Source organism: Loxodonta africana, chromosome 3, assembly GCF_030014295.1.
Source record: "Loxodonta africana isolate mLoxAfr1 chromosome 3, mLoxAfr1.hap2, whole genome shotgun sequence".
NCBI classification, from domain to species: Eukaryota; Metazoa; Chordata; class Mammalia; order Proboscidea; family Elephantidae; genus Loxodonta; species Loxodonta africana.
This window is the reverse complement of record NC_087344.1, coordinates 175,234,182-175,254,693: the sequence shown is the minus strand read 5'-3', so window position 1 is coordinate 175,254,693 and position 20,512 is coordinate 175,234,182. Positions and strand designations below refer to the sequence as shown.

Here is a 20,512-nt window from a genome sequence, read left to right as displayed (position 1 = left end):
GGATCTCAAACCACGAAGAAAGCAATCCCAGAAACAGATTGCATCCTTTGGAACCAAGGTTCCTGTGCTGAGAAGCTCCTAGACCAGGGGAAGATCGAGGACTAGGACCTCCCGCCAGAGCCAACAGAGAGGCAAAGCCTTCCCCTGGATCTGATGCACTGAATTCGGACTTCTAGCCTAACTAGACTGTGAGAGAATAAATTTCTGCTTGTTGAAGCCGTCCACTTGTAGTATTTCTGTTATAGCAGAACAAGGTAACTAAGACACATGGAGAATACAAAGAGAAAATAATGTTGAAGCCCTAAGGAGTTCACATAATTAAGCTGCAAAGACAGACATAAAAATTAACATGTACAATACACTGTGAAATACACTAAGATGAGGCAGGTGTAGAAAATAGGGACATCAAACCAGTCTGGCAATAGTGAAACCAGTTTGGCAATAGTGAAGGCTTTCCGAACAACCTAAACTCTGATCTGAATCTTACAGTATGGCAGATGCAGGGGGCATGTTTCTTTTCAATAATTCACTTTCTGACTATTCACATGCATGCATAAAGGCATAAGGATGCAAAGAACAGGAATTCAATCTGGCTGTTGCTAAGAGCCTGTGAGTATGTACTCGGGCAGCATATTGAGGGACTTGATTACGTGGTGGGTGGAGAGCTGAGGAAGAAAAAAGAAAATTATGGTTGAAAAGATACAGAAAGGGCAGGGACTTTAATAGTAGCAAAATTAACTATGCTAAATTTAGTATGTAACTAAATATTTGGGCAAACATTTTCAAACATATTAAGTAAATAAATGTTCTAATTTTCTAAATTAAAAAAAAGAACAGTATTTTCCCCCAAGTATTAAAAGTAACTAATATTTAGAACAGTTTTTAAATAATGTTAAAACACATTTCTTTAATTTGAGGTTTTTCAGAAACCCTTAATAATATCCTTGAAACACGAATCTCCAAAATGTGTATATTATCTGCAGTGACTCTCAACTTAAAAGCAGGTCTTACTTTTCATAAGCTAACATGAGTTACAATTTGAAGACACTAGTATTTTATCAAACAGAAATTTTAAGTGGATTTATAATCTATTTTATCATTATAATGTATCTCTACCTATACATTTATGTAGGAGGATTTTTCAAGGGTCTTAAAGAAGCGATGTCTCACTTTGAAATTTGAATTAAATATACATATATACATGATATATGGAAATTATATGGTATTCAAAGTATCTATGGTACATACATGTATATAGAAAGTACTTAATAATATCACTTACTGTTTTATTTTTATTTGTTATGACCATTTCCTTGGCAATATGTATTGGACATGTTACAATTCTGCTTAAGTGTGTACATTTTCAGACTATAATGTTTAAATAATTCTAGTAAGTTCCAGATTTTTTTTTTTTTTTTTTTTCTATAAAAGGGCATGGAACTAGCTCTTGGCTTCAAACAGCTGTGACCATAACCTGAGTACTAAAATTTCTTGGCTTATTTGAAACAGGCTGTACAATCTTCTAAAGCCTTCAGGAAATGTACATTTATTCACAAGTATTGCAAATGCATGACAGTATATACATGGACTACTAATAACAACTTCATTTTCCTGCTTGTTCAATAACTGTTAGAATGCTCTTTTTCAGTTTCACTGCCACTCACAACATGCTGATCAATATTCTATTAGCAAAGTTTCATTATTATTCACTTGTAGAATTCACTCAAGAAAAAAAAAGGCAATATTACTTTTGAACACATTCTGGTCATTGCTACTTCTGCTATGAGATGTTATAGCAAAATTATTATTGGCCAACTTCTGTTGCCTCCAAAAGAGAAAAGACTAAGGATGGAGAAAATGTTAATTTCCACCAAACATTTACAAAGCTTAATACAGGTATTAAATCTACAAGTGATAGATGGACTAAAGGGAAACAGATGGTGAGGCGATTCTGTATTCCCATCAAATCATCAGCCCACAGATCAAACAAACATATTACAGTTATTGTGTGGGGGTATGTTCTTGCTGTTTTCACAAAGATAGCATCAAAGGTTTCTGCAGCAAAGGTCGTATTACCTCTGGCTGAACCCAGAGATTTGTGGAGAGAGAATCCTCCCTAGTTTCAACTCATGGAATTCACTCTGATGTTTTTGTTATTAATTGCCATCGAGTAGATTCCAACTCATAGTGATCCTATGTGTGTCAGAGTAGAACTGTGCCCCACAGGGTTTTCAAGGCTGTAAATTTTTAGAAGCAGATCACCAGACCTGCCTTCTGAGGTACCTCTAGGTGGGCTCGAATTAACAACATATTGGTTAGTAATTGACTGCTTGACTATTTGGGCCACCCAGCGACTCCACAAGCTCAGGTGTTTTGTGTGCAACCAGTGCGTAAACAGTCAGCTCACACGTGTACAGTACGTTTAGGTTCAAAGCATTTGTTTTCAAGTACCTCATTTTAATCACATTATTATTTCTCAGTTTGGTCCTAAATTCTGTTGTTTGGTAAATCCATTTTATTAAAAAATACATAGTTATAATGAATTTAGATGTATCTTTTTTTTTCATAGTTCTCATAAGAAACTCCTTTACAATATATGTTACATGAATTATACCAAGGAAAAAACAATACAAATGAGCATCAGTTTCAAGAGAGTCACACATATACTGCATGTTGAAGATGTAGTTATATACATATATAAATGTAGCTCCGTTCTGTCCTAGTTTGCGCTGATACTACGTTTATGGCGTGTGTTATTTTACAGGTTGCAAAAGACTAGAGAAATTAATTTTAGTTTCTTGTTTTCTCAGATAAACCAATTTGCTTAGGTTAAGGTATAGCTCTCGACTAAATGAAACTAGTTTGGTTGCAATTTAGAAGGGTGCAAGCATTAATTTCTACTGTTAAATCAGAGCAAATTATAGTTTTAGCAATAAGACTGTTGACATTAATCTTTCACACCATCATAAATATCTTTTATCCTGGTGAAGAAAACAGATTATTGTGTAAAGTAGTTAGAACAAATAAAGCATGCCAGTTTACCCAAACCTACCACAGGAAAAATTTAGCACATTGTGTTAAATATAGCTTTCGGGTTAGATTTAATGATGCCACATTTTAAAATAGGGAAAACTGAGTACAACTGCTCTGTTAGGCTGACCTAAGGTGATTTCTCTACCGGTGACCTCTCTAAAGGCTGTATCAAAACGCATGAGAATAGCTTCGTAAGTAATGCTTAGTCATCACAATTCTCCTCTCATTAATAAGTCATGGATACAAAGTCTTCTGTGTTTATGAAGTGACGAGAATGAATTAAAAATAATTCACCATATTTGTTTTATTTTAAATGAGATGATTATTTCTAAATAATTCATCAAAACTCAAAATGGAGGACTCTACAAAAATATTTTCTACTACTACTGAAAGGGAAATATGAGACAGGAAGTGACTTTGTTAAGTATTTTAATATCTTAGGCTCTCAATCTATAAACATATAAACATATTACATACACAGGTGCAAATACTAATAAGAGAACCATGCATTCACAGTGCACGTGAAGCAATTTGATTTATTAGTAACTCAGCAACTTCTTATGAGCTACTTCCCTGTTGCAACCCTTTCTCTCACAGATATAATTACTAGTCCGTTTTTTTTGCTCATCATTGCCTTACCATTCTTTATCAGTTTTACCACTTACGTATGACTGATAAACATGTTTTTAAAGTTTTCTTGTTTTTAAAAATTCTATAAATGAAACTCAACAATATATTTTCAGCTCAACATTATATATATCTTCCACTTAATATTAGGTTTTAAGATTCATCTATGTTGATGAAATCATCCATAATACATTCATTTACATTGCTATATGGTATTTTAGTTTATGAATAAAATTCAATGAATTTAACTATTCTACAGCTAGGGAAATTTGTTTATTATTATTATTATGAACTTGGAAGATGTGAAGGTTCTTTTTTTTTAATTTTTATTGTGCTTTAAGTGAAACTTTAAAAATCAAGACAGTCTCTCATATGAAACCTTATATTCACCTTGCTATATACTCCTAGTTGCTCTGCCCCTAATGAGACAGCACACTCCTGTCTACCCTGTATTTCCGTGTCCATTCAGCCAGCTCTGTCCCCCTTGGCCTTCACATCTTTCCTCCAGACAGGAGCTGCCCACATAATCTCATGTGTCTACTTGAGCCAAGAAACTCACTCCTCACCAGTATCATTTTCTGTCTTATAGTCCAGTCCAATCCCTGTCTGAAGAGTTGACTTTGGGAGTGGTTCCTGTCTTTGGCTAACAGAAGGTCTGGGGACCATGACCTCCAGGGTCCTTCTAGTCTCAGTCAGGCCATTAAGTCTGGTCTTTTTATCAGAATGAGGTCTGCATCCCACTGCTCTCCTGCTCCTTCAGGGATTCTCTGTTGTGTTCCCTGTCAGGGCAGTCATCGGTTGTAGCTGGGCACCATCTAGTTCTTCTGGTCTCAGGCTGATGCAGTCTTTGATTTATGTGGCCCATTCTGATTCTTGGGCTCATACTTAGCTTGTGTCTTTGGTGTTCTTCATTCTCCTTTGCTCCATGTGGGTTGAGACCAATTGATGCATCTCAGACAGCTGCTTGCTAGCATTTAAGACCCCAGACGCCACTCTCCAAAATGGGATGCGGAATGTCTTCTTAACAGATTTTATTATGCCAATTGACCTAAATGTCCCTTGAAACCATTGTCCCCAAACCCCCGTCCCTTCTACGCTGGCCTTCGAAGCATTCGGTTTTTTCAGGAGACTTCTTTGCTTTTGGTTTAGTCCAGTTGTGCTGACCTCTCCCGTACTGTGTGTTTTCCTCCTTTTCACTTAAATTTGCTCTTGTCTACTATCTAATTAGTGAATCCCCTTCTCCCTCCCTCCCTCCCAACCGCCCTCTCATAACCATCTAAGAATATTTTCTTCTCCGTTTAAACTACTTCTTGAGTTCTTATAATAGCGGTCTCATACAATATTTGTCCTTTTGCAACTGACTAATTTCATTCAGCATAATGCCTTCCAGGTTCCTCCATGTTATGAATTGTTTCACAGAGTCATCGTTGTTCTTTATCAATGCGTAGTATTCTAATGTGTGAATATACCATAATTTATTTATCTATTCATCTGTTGATTGGCACCTTGGCTGCTTCCATCTTTTTGCTATTGTAAACAGTGCTGCAATGAACATGGGTGTGCATATATCTGTGACGGCTCTTACTTCTCTAGGATATATTCCAAGAAGTAGGATTGCTGGATTGTATAGTAGTTCTATTTCTAGCTTTTTAAGGAAGCATCAAATTGATTTCTAAAGTGGTTGTCCCATTTTACATTCCCACCAGCAGTGTATAAGTGTCCCAGTCTCTCCACAATGTCCGCATTTATTATTTTGTGTTTTTTGGATTAATGCCAGCCTTGTTGGAGTGAGATGGAATCTCACTGTTGTTTTGATTTGCATTTCTCTAACGGTGAATGATCGTGAGCATTTCCTCATGTATCTGTTAGCTACCTGAATGTCTTCGTTAGTGAAGTGCCTGTTCATATCCTTTGCCTATTTTTTAATTGGGTTATGATGTGAACATTCTTATATGTCTCCTAGTGAACACATGTAACAGATCATTCAGGGTATGCACCTGCTAACGCAATTACCTAATGGTAGGAAAAGTTCATGCCAAGATCTGCCAGATAAGATAGAGCTATATTCTTATGTGGTTGTACCAATTAACACCCAAGATCTGTGTATAATAATCCCTGTTGTATCTTGAAAACATCCTTTTTAACATTTGGTTCTAGACTTTGAAATTTTCAACAATTAGTGATGGGTATAAATAATATGTCATTGTGTTGTTTGTGGTGGTGTTGTTTTTACATACATTTCCCTTATTTCTACACATATCTTTTGATAAATTTGTGGGATTATTTTTGTCAAATGTCTGTTCATGTCTTTTGCTGATTTCTCTATTGAGTTTTTGAGAGTTTTTTCTTTTCCCCCTTAATCTGTAAGAAGTGTTTAGATTATCTAAAAAACTATTCATTGTCATTTTTACCTTTGTTGGAAAAATTTCCTCCTAATTAATTCCTTACTGTTCAATGTGTTTTTCAGGATATTTGGACAATGGACATTCTTAACTTTAATATATTTGATATATCTATCTTTTCCTTTCTGGCCACACATACATAACCAGAATTCATGTCTAACCCAATATATCTAGAAGTTGTAAATTTATTCTTCAATATATTCTACTTAAATATTCAGAAGCTTTCATGTTTAAGATTGTAATCTGACTAAAACTTATTTTTGTAAATAGAGAAAGGTAAAGTCCAATTTAATTTTTTCCATATAATCAACTATTCCAGGATAATTTATTCAATAGTTCATCATTTATCCATTGATCTGAGACACTAACTTTGTTATAATGAAGTTTCCATATATTCTTAGGACTTTTCTGGGCTCTTTCTTCAATTAATTCATCTACATATCTAATTCTGTACAATTATAAACTTCTTAACAAGTTATCTTTATTTCTTTATTTCTTGCCCATCACATTGATGCATTTAAACCTATTTTTATCTTATTAAGATATTTAATTTTAGTTCTTTTCATCAGCAGAGATAATTATGTTGCCACTTAGAAATACTGGCAGAAAAGACAAACAAGATTATTCTATTCTCTTCTTTTATCTGCTATTTAAATTTAAGGAAAAAAAATATCAATTGCTTGCACCTTACCAATATTACTTAGTCTTAGATTTTAGATAGGACAAAAAAAATTGCTTATGCCTCAAATTCTTACAGCAACAAGTATCTAACATTTTCTGAGTGCTCATTATGTTTTTGTTAACATACCAAATATTTTCAATTATCTGTTCACTCTGAAAAAATACATCATTATTTTTGTTATAAAGAGACAGAAATTAAGAATCAGTGATTAATTAGTTTTCTTTAAATATAAGAAATTTAAGTAGCAGATGCAAAATTCAAACTCAGGTGGAATGAATAAGGCTTTCCACTACATGATACTGCCTTGCTGTAGAACAGGCATAAGCTAAATCTCTGCATATGTTCCACATTTTCTTCAACATTTTCTCAATGCTAAAATTTTATGGAGACCTTTCTAGAAACCTGTTTCAGTTCCCCATTTAAATTATAATTTTTAATAATCACCCATTCCAAAGTAATCAGTACAAATTTATTATTAAAGTCCTCTGTTATAATAAAGATGGAGCCCTGGTGGCTCAGTGGTTAAGAGCTTGGCTGATAGCCAAAAGGTCAGAAGTTTGAATCCACCAGCTGCTCCTTGAAACCCTATGGAGCAGTCTACTCTGTCCTATAGAGTTGCTATGAGTCGAAATTAACTCGATGGGAATGTGTTTGGTTTTTTTGGTTCTATAATAGACAAAAAAAAAAAAATGTTACATTATATTATCAAATTAGTAAATATGAATGAGAATGTTTTGAAAGTTTACAGTAGTGTCAATGTGCCAACATTAAATATTTGTCTGGATATACTGATTTTCATATAGTAGCACAATTGTTTTAAGGTATGATATTTTCTGTATAAAATAGTTATAAATATTTATGTAAATTTTGGGTCATATTGTCAATACAAAAGTTTCATGTCATATGCTTGTTTTCCCCTATGTGTTCTCTTTCTTTCCTTTGAACATTTCCATTGATACTCTGTAAAAAATTGTTTTTGTTCATTTAATTAAAAAAAAAAAAACACAATCATTTAGTGGTTTTCCAAATAATTCGTATGACAGACCACTGTATGGCTAAAAAAATTAATTCATTGCCTTTTCAAAACTCTGTCACTGCCTGAAGAAATTTCATCTCAAATACCAAATGGTAATTAGTAGAATTTATCAAAGATTGTAAATAAGCAATTTATTTAAAATATTATTTTAAACAAAACCAAACTAGGTTACACTTGCTGAGAGTGTATCTTGAGTAATGGAATGAGCTGAGAAACTGCAAATAAAGATATAGATAGTTAGATATAAATATTAAAATCTTTAGGGTTATTTTTGCAAGTAGATTTTGATATAGCCTATTCTTCTTTAGTAGCTACTAGATTTTGAAGGCAGGTTTTATTTCATCTGTATCAAAAGCATCATAAATTAAATCAATATGATGATTATCCTTGTGCTCATAAATATTTAATAACTACTTTAGGACTAACAGCTAATACATTACTATTTATTATAAGAAACATAATTATTTTTGTATTACATGAGTTTTCTTATGTTTAGCACTACCCTAGAAATTAAGCTCTCTCTGAGAAACAGAAAGGGTAAGTAACTTGCCCAAAGTAACACAGTTAACAAATGATAGGGCTGTGTTAAAAGCCAGTAGTTTGATTTCATTGCCCTGTTAACCAATACGTTATATAAAAACCTAAAAACTAAACCCACTGCCATCAAGTTGATTCCGACTCATAGCAGCCTCATAGGGCTTCGAAGGCTGTATATCTTTACAAAAAGCACAACTCCACATATTTCTCCTGTGGACGCCACTGGTGGTTTTGAACAGCCAGTCTTTTGGTTAGCACCACCAGGGCTCCTGAATACATTATATAAAACCAAAAACAACCAAACCCACTGCCGTCGAGTCGATTCCGACTCATAGCGACCCTATGGGACAGAGTAGAACTGCCCCCATAGAGTTTCCAAGGAGCTCCTGGGAGATTTGAACTGCTGACCTCTTGGTTAGCAGTCGTAGCACTTAACCACTACGCCACCAGGGTTTCCAATACATTATATAGCATCTCATTATTTAAGGTTTGGAAAAAGAAAGAAAAAAAATTATTTCATGTTTTCTTTGGAGGGATTTCAAACCATTCTCAAAGATACTTTATATGGCACTCTGTCTGTACCACCAAATAAGAGAATATAATCATTTTTGCAAAAGTTCTGAAATAATAAAACAGATATCAATTCATCCGGAAAGTTTTAAGGCACTCAGACTGCAGGCAAGAAAAGGCAACAGATCTAAAAAATAATATTACATTTTGTGATTACATTCTAAGAATAACTGTTCGTTGGTTATTTTGGGATAACTTGTTTTTCTAATAAGACCACACTTTGGGGCTGCAAACAAAAAGAAAACATTTAATAAGACCCCAAAACAAACCAAACCCAGTGCTGTCGATTACTAAGAGAAAAGGTAAAAAAGAATTTGGTCAATGAAAGAAAAATTGTATTCAAGGAAAATATATACTATAAATAAAATTTATTTCTGGTGGGAAGAAATATTTGTGTGTAAACAGTGACTCAAATTTAATATTGCTGAGAGACAAAATTAAATTCCATCGGTATCCTATGTTGAACATGAGGATATTCAGTGTAAAAAAAAAATCCCCCTAAAATAAAGCTACCAAATTGCTTTGTTCCTGTGGATTACTGAAGGAAGATCAGCCTAAGAAAACCATTGTGATGCTTACCACACATTTGGTTCGTGGATAGGTTGGAAAATAGGCTATAAAAAATACAGGTGAAAATTGTAAATTGATACAAGTGCTTGAAGAGGCAGGACAGCAGAGATTTTTTTTTTTTTTAATGAAAATAGGACAACAGTGCAATAGTGTAAGAATAAAGGAAATCTAAGGTCTATTGCAGTCTATATTTGGAACAAGACCTATCTATTCAGTTTGTTATAACTCTCACAACTGTGCCATTGTTTCTAAGTCAGAGAAGCTTGACAATGTGAATCAATCTAAAATTATGTACTTATTCCTGAGCTCATTCTATCAATACTACATTTAGTTTTTTTAAATGCTGTAATGTAGCATTGGACTTTTGACATCTCCAGTAAAAACCAAAAACAAACAAAAAAACAGTCGATGTCAAGTGGATTCTAACCATGGCAACCACATGTGTGTCAGAGCTGTACTCCATAGGGTACTCAATGGCTATGATCTTTGGGAAGTGGGTCACCAGGCCCTTCTTCAGAGTCATCACTGGGTAGATTCATACCACCAACCTTCTGGTTAGAAGCCAAGCACTTAACTGTTAGTACTACCCAAGGAGTACCCTGTGACACATCATGAGTTTACGTTTAGGGTACTATTGGATTCTACCAGCATTTACACAGAGAGGAGACCTAAGTACAAAGAAGTGGGAAAGTCCATAGATAGGAATTGTTTTTCTCATTTTCATTGTGATAGCGAAGTGGTATCTTGTTGCTTTTTATTCTCAGGGACTTATGATATTTTTCAGCAACTCCTATAACATATTGTCTACATCTTAGATATATTCTATAAATTTATACATATAATGGAAAATGAATTTCAAATAAAGAAAGGAAAAAACTTACTCTTTTTCCAGGAGGACCTGGTGGGCCAGCCTCACCAGATGGACCAGGAGGACCCTAAAAATATGAAATATACCTTTTCAGGAATTGAGTACTATTTTATGGCTCACAGAATTTTTCAAAATATGGAGAGTAGCCAAACTTCTTTCTTCATTGCTCAAAGTCTATCTTTCCTGGAAAATTGTCAGCTCAACTTTAGATACCTAAATTTCTTCTAGAAATCTATAGTGAGAGCTAGGTAAATTCATACGTAAAACATCTTCACAACTAGAAGAAAATGAAGGAAATTTGCTCTAGGTCATAAAACTGTGTTCCTTTTAAAAGTGCAATGCCCAAGAAATATACTAATCAATGGAATCATATGGCTAATAATTTTACACACATGACATAAATTTGTGAAACCATGTGACTACTATTTCTAAACTTTTTGTTGTGCAACCTTAACATTTTTATGCCAAGTGTACACAATATCTAACAGAATAAGTCTGTATCTATTTGACTATATCTATCCAGCAAAGGTGGCTCCAGAGACAAAGTTGTTATAGGTGAAGTTTGTATTTGGTTCCTACGTAAGTAGCTGGTGCTTTCCTCCATTCCTCCCTAAATAACCACATGTAGCCAAAGTGCTCTACTGTGCCATCTCCTTCCCCCCCGCCAAAAAAAGTTGTACATTATGTTGAACTTGTTTAGGTGAGTAATTGGAGTATTTCATACTAATATGCGATAGGCTAAAAACTTGGCCTACTCCCTTTCAGTTATATTTGTGTTATAAAAATAATTTTCATTTAACACAAATGGATAGATAACTGAGATTGATATAGCATGAGAAAATCATTAGTATACTAAGACTACATTTTTCTATTATGAAGGCTTTGTTTATACTTCTTAAATCACGTCAAGTAGGAAACACTCAATGGAAGACTGATTCTCAACTGGAAGTGAAATATTGCTGATAATTCTTTAAGAAAAATGAACACACACATAGCTGTGTTTTTGAAAGGCTGACTGTTTACAATTAATTCTTCAAGATGCCTTGAAGCTATATATACAATAAATAAAAATAATGAGCATGTTTACTTACCGGTTGACCAGGGTCTCCATCTTCACCCTTGTCACCACCAACACCATCTTGACCCTATAAAGGGAAAAAGAAAATGAACCCAGATTTTTTTCACTACTAAGTAACATTGGTGAGGATAAAAATGAAGATAATTTACCTTTGTGTTTCTTTAAATAAATTATTACCAGATAACCACATAAAAGTATTCAAAAAAATTTTTTTTCTACTTTTTTTTTTTTAGGATGGTGATACCTCTTATTCTCTCCATACAGTTTGCCAAATTACTACAGTAACATATTTTAAATTACATTATGCTCTTGATTTAAAAAAAAAAACAGAGTATGTAATGAGGATGGAAGGCCAGCGCAGCCTTCCACCATAGAGATGTTACAATTTGAAATAGGATTTGCCTTGTAGAAGAGACTGAGGGAACAACAAAGAGCTTGTAACTGTGAAATAACAGTGATCCTGCTAATCAGTTAATTTGTGTTTGTACAACCCCACAAAGTCTGGAAAATGAACAAAAACGAAGAAAATAATGACCCGATGTAGGTTTAATAGTCTCCTACTATACTGAATTTTGTTATTGTTGTGATTATTATTTTTTTCATTCTATTTTTGAGATTCTACTTACAGTAATTAAGGATTTTCTGAAATTATTAATGAAGGTAGTAGGAACATGTCCTCCAAAATAATGTCTTTATTTTTCCATCATACATACCGCAGGGCCAGGCTCCCCAGGAGGACCAGGATCTCCAGGAAAACCTACCGGACCCTAGAATGATTTTTTTTTTTAAGGAAAAGAAATAAAAAATGAATATTATACAGTTATTATATTCTGGAGTTTAAGAGGTAAAAGTCATGACAAAGCCATATGAGGATATTTCTCTTCCCATGCCAGAATATTTAAAAAATGAAATAAATTGAGAACGCTTATGAATATCAGCTTCACCAGCTTTGGGCCAGACTCCCATGATATCTAAACCTTCTATGAGAAGTTCCAAAATGAGTTCAGTATAGATGCCACCTTAAGGGGGACCAAGCTCACTTACCGGGTTGCCCTTAGGGCCATCATCACCTGGGGGCCCCTTGGCACCTGGCGGTCCAGCAGCACCAGGTGGACCAGCTTCTCCTTTCTCCCCCCTTTCTCCTTTGGGACCCTACACAATGCAAGAAAGAGAATGATTATCTTACAAACTTTAAATCAGAGTTTTCCAACCTTGGCACTATTGACATTTGGGCCAGATAGCTTTTTGCTATGGGGTGGCTACCCTGTGCATTATAAGATGCTTAGCAGCATCCCCGGCTTCTACCAACTAGATGCCAGCAGAGCCGCTCTCTCCACGCCCTTCCCCTCCAGTGTGAGAAACAAAATGTCTTCAGGCCAATGTTCTTTGGGGGTAAATAAAAAACCCTGGTTTAAACCCGCCAAGGTTAGAGTGATACAATTGTTTACTTGATGCAGCAGGGTTTTGTTGGTTGGTTTCCTTGTTTGTTTCTTTTATGGTCAGCCTACTAAAAAGAATGTATACAATAAACAGCTTGTAGTTTTAATGCTCTCACTTGTGTAAAGATGAGTTATTTTCAGCTTGTATGGGAATCAAAATATGTGGTGGGCATGCAAAGTTATTAAGCAATGCCATGTTTGTGATGATCCTTAACGGGTTAGAAAGGCAAAGGAAATAACTGAAATGCAGCTGGAGTTACATGCTTAAAAAGCTCTAAAAGAAATTCCAGAACCAATTGCATTTTATATTAACAACATGACTCACTCCAGAGCCTGCTTCACCAGGAGGCCCTGGGTTTCCTGCTTCTCCAGGTTCACCCTATAAAGAAAAGTTCAAATCAGTATCAGAACACAGAAATGATGTTTTACATTTATAAAATTGCCTTCAGTTATGACCATGACATTTTAGACTAGTCCTCAAGTTACTGTATTGTTTAAAGGGCACTAGAAACTTTAAGAACAGAGATGAACCTCGTGTATTACTGAGCTTGATACCTTAATTTCTCAGATGAGTGCACAGAACTGAAGAGACTGGCTAGTTAATAGCCAAGTGCATTAACCCAGGTTACTCTTAGGCTGGCCTTCTTTCAACAATCCATACAAAACAGACACATTTCCCAACAAATTACAAATTTGTACTGTACCAATACTCATATTACAATTATGTTTATTAACTAAATAATTTCAAATTGTTCTTTATTAAAATATAAATTCATTTTTCTTTACTATAAAAATAATAAACAAATAATTTGGTAGTACTATGATAATTGTATAGACTATGTTTAGTAGAGCTCTAAAGAACAAAGACTAAAACTATAAGATATGTAAAGTAACTTAGATACTAATTAAAATTGCTTTGAGGATGTACATGTTATAATTTTGATAGCCTCTGTCATCTCCCTGTTTAGTTATGAATGATTATTTTCTAGTTAAAAAACAAACAAACTCATGGCCATCGAGTTGATTCCGACTCATAGCCACCCTATAGGACACAGTAGAACTGCCCTATACAGTCTCCAAAGAGCGGCTGGTGGATTCAAACTGCAGTCTTGTGGTTAGCAGCTGTAGCTCACCGTGTAGCTCTTTACCACTGCACCACCAGGGCCGCAGTTTCTAGTTCAGTGAATCAATACTAGTAGTTTCTTGATATGAAAGTCTGTTGCTAGTCCTTCACACTTAGAAATGAATAAAAGTATAATGTCCTATCCAAGTCATCATTCCATCGAAATATGCAGTAATTCATGTAGCATAGTTCCACTGAAAATAAATGGTACTCAAAAAAACCCAAAAACCAAACTCGTTCACTTCGGATCAATTCTGACTCATAGCAACCCTACGGGACAGAGTAGAACTGCCCCATACAGTTTCCAAGGAACACCTGGTGGATTCAAAGTGCCGACCTTTTGGTTAGCAGCCATAGCACTTAACCACTACACCACCAGGGTTTCCAAATGGTACTATTAATTCTGAAATATGTGGTTCTACATATTTTGAAATGGAAATTGTACTTCTAGACTGAAAAAAAAAATGTGTGGCCTCAATTTCTTTTCATTTTTAACTCTGCTTTTTCCAAAAGATGGTGTATTCCTGGCACAAACCATCTTTCCCTCCTAAATTGGTCTGAGATGTATTATGCTAAATATAACCAAAATTCAGTGGCATATTTTGGGCACATAATTTCTTACTCTTTGAGAATACTGACATATCTTAACTTCCTGAATTACTTGAATAGTGGCTGAAGCCAACAAGCACTTTCTACAAATTTATTACTAGTTAGTATTATTATTTGTAAATTATTTTCTCTCTTAAGATGAATAGCAAACATTTCCAATTATTCTGGATAAACCTTTCAAGTAAAATATTATATTTACATTATTTACAAAGTGATAGATTGTTCAGAATCTGAGTATGAATGAAAGGATACATAAGTAATATTATTGTAAATTGTTATTTGTATCTTTAAATAAAACTTTAATCATTCAAATAAACTGTAAAATGTCCAATTTAAATGCTTAATATATAAAATGGAAACCCCGGTTGTGCAGTGGTTAAGAGCTACGGCTGCTAACCAAAAAGTCGGCAGTTCAAATCCACCAGGTGCTCCTTGGAAACCATATGGGGCAATTCTACTCTGTCCTATAGGGTCGCTATGAGTCGGAATCCACTCAACGGCAATGTTTTTTTTTTTTTTTAATCTATAAAATACATATAATAATTGCTTAAAGTTACAGGAAACCTATTAAGCAAGTGCAAGATATCGTCTTATAAACCTCTTCAACCCATGGCGATGTCTCAGAAAGTCAGAATTAAGACAGAAATAATTACTTTTTTTAATCAACCTCTATAATTTTTTTTTCTCCCCCATTCATCCCTATCACCTATACATTTAAACTTGAGATTCTGAAAAGATTATTTATATTTTTAATGAGGTATAAAATGAATAGGTTTAAGTAACTGTCAAAATTTAAACGCTTTTTACTACTAAGTCGCTTAATTTAAAGAACAATACACTAAAAAAAAAAAACTCGTCCAAAATACATATGGAAGTACTTTTTTAGAAGACATGTGCCAGGTGTGCCCAATGTAAACAGTAATTTTAAGATAAAATTAATATTATCAAAAATGTTTTATTTTAAATCTCTTGGAATGGAGCAAAATTAAAAAAGTGCAGTGAAACTGTATTATATAAATTAACTCCATATATCTAGTATATTAAGACTACCCTACATACATTCTCCATAGTAACAATTGATATAAAATATGTGATAGAGCACTGGCACATGAAGAAGGTGCTAGATTATAAAGTTACCATTATTTATCATGTTACCATTTTACCCCATTCTAGGTTAAAGCTCCTTTCCGAAGGGCTAAATTATTCTACATGCGCCAAAATACAAAAGTGATCTATAGCAAATATACGTTAGATGGGAAACAGGCTAAATATATTTAAGCCAAGTGGAACACATCTAAGGGATATCAGCTTTTTGTTTGTTTGTATTTACCGAATTAGTGACTAGAAAAAAGTTTTCTAAAATATAGAATGGGGATATCTAAAACCTTGACAGCAAATTATAATATCACCTCATGTTCTAAAGAAAAAGTTAATAAGAGTTAATGTTAATACTTTCTTTTTTATCTAGCTCTCTGTCACACAGTAAATGCCCAAACAAAATGAAGCAAATTAAAACTCCACTTGTTTTTCAGTGTATACATTTAGAATCAGGTGCATTTTAAATGTAAGAGAGTCACAAGTCATTAACCCTGCTTGACTAAACCATTCACAGAAGACTTAAACCTGGTAAAATGTGACTAAATAAGCTTTACACTAAATGAAAACTGTGTGGAAAGGGAATTTTCCCAAAATTCAAACATCTGGTATCTGTGTTTACTTCAAGAGGAACACAGAAGGCACAAGTTTAAATGAAGCAACTTAAGTGTTTAAAACGATTCCCTGTGCACCCAAAAAAGCTTTAGGAAACAAATAAGATGAACTCAAAAAGCCATTAAATGACTTCAGAATTTCCTATGTGGACAAAACAAAAATGAGAGAAAAATTCTCAGGACTCTCAAGTCAGCATTCGATTCAAACGGATATAAACGCAAGGGGAAGAGGACAATGTGAAGGCTGCTCGGAAGCCAAACCCACTGCCATCGAGTCCATTAGCACCTGTCAAGTACAGCGATCCCATCAGGGACAGAGGTCCCTTAGGCTAATCATTGTATGTCAGTTGAACTCAATGAAAAATGTTCTTTCCATCCCATTCCAACCCCTCTATACCATTTCAACATATAACTTCAAGTTTAAGAATATGAAAATATATATATATACAATAGAGGAAATAAAACTGTTTATGGAGTAAGAAATAGATAATAACTTTAAACCTTTTTCTAAATTAGCAAGGCATAAATATTTTGAATAGTTAATCATATACTATACATTATAATTAAAATACTGGAATGGGGTGCCAAACAGAAGTAAACATCAAAATAACATATTCTAGAAGATACTTCTTTTTCTGAGGGTCAAATCCTTTAATTACATAAGTATAAAAACCCAGTGTATAAGATTTAATATATCAAAAAGACTTAAGAGAAACCCATAGAATCATTTTCAAGGTTAGGGTAAACCTACCCTCTGATGACCACTACACAAAAGTTTGGCTGTTCAATCCCACCCAGAGGTGCCTTGGAAGAAAGGCCAGGTGATCTGCTTCTGAGAGGTCACAGCCTTGAAAACCCTATGGAGCACTTTTACTCTGCTGACATAGTGTCACCATGAATAGGAGCTGACTCGATGGCAAATTTGCAAAAACCATCTGATATAATTTAATAACCAGAAAATTTGGGATATTTTTACAAATTTTTCATTGCATTATATTTACGATATGAAATTTAATTCTTCCTTCAGAACTGCTAAATTATGCTTTTAAAGAGATCAAATATAAATGATGATTTCCTCGAAAATTCTATTAAGAAATGAGCATGAAGGCATAAATACCAGAGAACCACTATGACATTTTCATAAAAGGAACAGCTGATTTATGAAATGAAATCATGTTCATGAGAAAAGGAAGCTATCTTGAGACCAGATGTTACAGCACATGCCAACTACATTGAAATGTGCCACAGACAGGTCATATTATTCATACTGAAAATATAACTCGAAATATGACAAAACAAATGCTTAATTATTCTGTGGTTTGAGAGTCTTCTTTTTCCCTTTTAAATCAGTTACATCAACCAATCTCTTCTATTTTCAGGAATGAATATTTGTCGAGACACCACAGTCAAGTGGGATATACACGGATTGCAGTGAGTCCTGACTTAGTCACATGCTTGATGAGAAGACCCTGATGAAACTAACTGCAGATTCCCTGCTTAAAAACGTGCACAGTAATAATACCGTCATCACGAGTACTTGTGATGATCAAAAGAAATAATTCATATTTCATCATGATTTCATCATTCAGCGTTTACTTTACCTAGCAATCAAAAACATAATACCTCAAAGTCATTTTAACTTTTATTTAACTACTAGAGCAGACAAGCATATAACTGATGTTAACTGTGTATAAACACATAACTGTGAAAAATGTTTAGAAAGACCGTGGTATGAGAAGCACTTAAAATATTAACAAATATTATCAAACTATCACTAAGTTCCTCACCTTTTCTCCAACACCACCAACTGAACCAATGGATCCTGGGGGCCCTTGTGGTCCCTATGGTATAGAAAAAGGAATAATAGTTATACTTGTAACGAAATGACACTTCAAAAATATCTATGTTTTTCTCAAAGAGAGGGAAATATATGCAAAAACATCTTAAATAATTTGAAAGATGGGACAAGATGATGTTTTAAAATGAGTTGTCAAATTTACTGGATAGCAAATGATTTAATACATTCCACTGATTATAGAATTAAAAAAAATAAAATAAAACAGGAGACTTTCCAGCTCTGGATTTGCCAGTTGACACCCAGGACATAATTTCAACCTCTCCGTCCATGGAATTGTCAAGTGTGTTTTAGAGGATGATTTTGTAGATATTGTAGTACATCAAAAATATGACTCTGGCTAAGAATTATATAATCTGTGCAAAAAACAATATAAACCATATCTCAGTCTTTAAATTCCTGAAGGGGGGCTGAAACCTAGTAGTTCCTTTTAGTTCATCATTTACCCAGTTCTGGTCTGCTGGAGTCACTGGAAATCATAACAGAAAGCAACAAGCAAGAGCCAGAAGAATGAGGAGAGTTTAGGCTTCTTCAGGGTGAAAAGGTGAAGCCACACATAACCATTAAGGGCAACAGGAAGATAAATATGACATTGCATTTTTTATTTCCATAATGTTAGAACTGTAAGTCCATTTTTAAGCTTGAGAGAAATAACCTCCTCACAACTGAAAGAAAACATTCAGCATTGTAAGAGGTGTGCTTATCATACACATAATGTTCTAACATTTTATAGATTTAAATCATAGAAGGTGTAGCTTTATGGTGAAAGCCACTGGTGACAGATCTATTCATAAAGGATATTTGAAGTACGGGTCTAGGTTAATACAGTCAAAGTCAATTACAAACTCTTTTCTCATGCCCTTGTCAGAAATACAGGTTAAATTTGAAACAATTCAGTAACTATTTACCAAACAATTAGAGGCAAAGCCCAATTTAAGCATGCTGATCTGAACCACATGGTTCACTATAATGTAGCTTTACTTCTCACTCATCAGAAAACATATATTGAATATGAACTGTGTATATATTTTATATTTGTGTTAACTTGTTCCATATAAAGCCTGTTTCTTTCCTAGTAAGAAGTAGGGTCAACTGCCATGTTCTATGTGCTTAAAAAAGCATAACTACTTAGTAATCCTCCTAAAATCTATGAAATTTACTGATAATCTCCATTGGATTTCAGGCATTTCTTGACATTAAACAATACTGAGGCCTATATAACTTCCAAATAATAGAAATAATTTTCACAGTTCTTACATCAGCTCCATTGGGACCTTGGGGGCCTCTTGGGCCTGGAGGGCCAGGTGGACCCTGTAAAAGACAAATATTAAGGTTCCTAAAGGCCAAACTTCAATGCATTTGTAACATTTTCATTTTGTGATTAGGAATACTAAAAGAACTTTAAACTAGCAAAATCATAGTCAGTGTAGCATATCAGCATTATAAGTCATTCCTGTTTTAAAGGTCACCTATATTCAAGATGATGGGTGAGACTTGAATGGTGGCTGGGTGGAAGGTGGGGGTGTGTATCACGGAAGTGTCACAGCCATTGGGGCTACTTTGTTCATATTAATAAACCTTAAGAAAGATATAAATGACATGGGAATACACACTGTCCATCAAATATTAACATAACGACTTCATGTTAGCAAATGATCCTTTACACATAGCTACAGGGAACTGAGGGACTTTTGCTTTGAACAGAGGCCAAGACTGCCTGGAACAATGTACTCATAACACAGAGAAATATTTTATAGACTGTAAAGGGAACACGAAATTGGAACAAGGAATGGTACTTGAGTCAATTTAGAATTCATTATTTCAATCAAAGTGCTTTGTTTTTTCATTTGTTTTTTTTCTTTTTGGGTCTGTTGTGTTTTATGGAAACCCTGGTGGCGAGGTGGTTAAGTGCTACAGCTGCTAACCAAAAGGTTGGCAGTTCGAATCCACCAGGCACTCCTTGGAAACTCTATAGGGCAGTTCTACTCTGTCCTATAGGGTCACTAGGAGTAGGAATCGACTTGACGGCAACGGGTCGGGTCATGTTCTATGTGCTAGGTATTGAAATAAGAATAACTTTAGTAATCCTCCTAAAACAAAGGTTATCTCTCCTGATTGTGCATTAAAATTACTTGGGGGCATTTTTTTATAAAATACAGATGGCCAGAACTCCTACCTTGAGGTTTGATTACATCAGTGTTCAGGGACTACCAGAGTGTCACAGTTTATTCTAATTTTACGCCATCGTCGGAAAGCTTCTCTGCTACTAGCTATTATTGTTAAGTCCAGGAAGAGTGTATCAGTGATTCAGGGAACCATAGCGGTCATATATAGAAAGGAGCTTGGTATATATCTATTGATGTTTGGAAATATG

The 20,512-nt window shown here is 34.4% G+C and overlaps 1 protein-coding gene across 2 annotated transcripts in view; it reads right to left on the bottom strand.

The window, feature by feature from the left end:
• COL11A1 (collagen type XI alpha 1 chain) overlaps positions 1 to 20,512 on the bottom strand; it is a 258,624-nt gene that overhangs the window by 33,582 nt on the left and 204,530 nt on the right. For both annotated transcript variants that reach the window (XM_064282480.1, XM_064282479.1), the window contains exons 48-54: positions 19,396 to 19,449; positions 18,071 to 18,124; positions 13,168 to 13,221; positions 12,448 to 12,555; positions 12,117 to 12,170; positions 11,417 to 11,470; positions 10,339 to 10,392 (exon numbers count right to left, since the gene is read on the bottom strand). In XM_064282480.1, the coding sequence (XP_064138550.1) occupies positions 10,339 to 10,392; positions 11,417 to 11,470; positions 12,117 to 12,170; positions 12,448 to 12,555; positions 13,168 to 13,221; positions 18,071 to 18,124; positions 19,396 to 19,449 (432 nt within the window). The remainder of the gene's footprint in view (positions 1 to 10,338; positions 10,393 to 11,416; positions 11,471 to 12,116; positions 12,171 to 12,447; positions 12,556 to 13,167; positions 13,222 to 18,070; positions 18,125 to 19,395; positions 19,450 to 20,512) is intronic.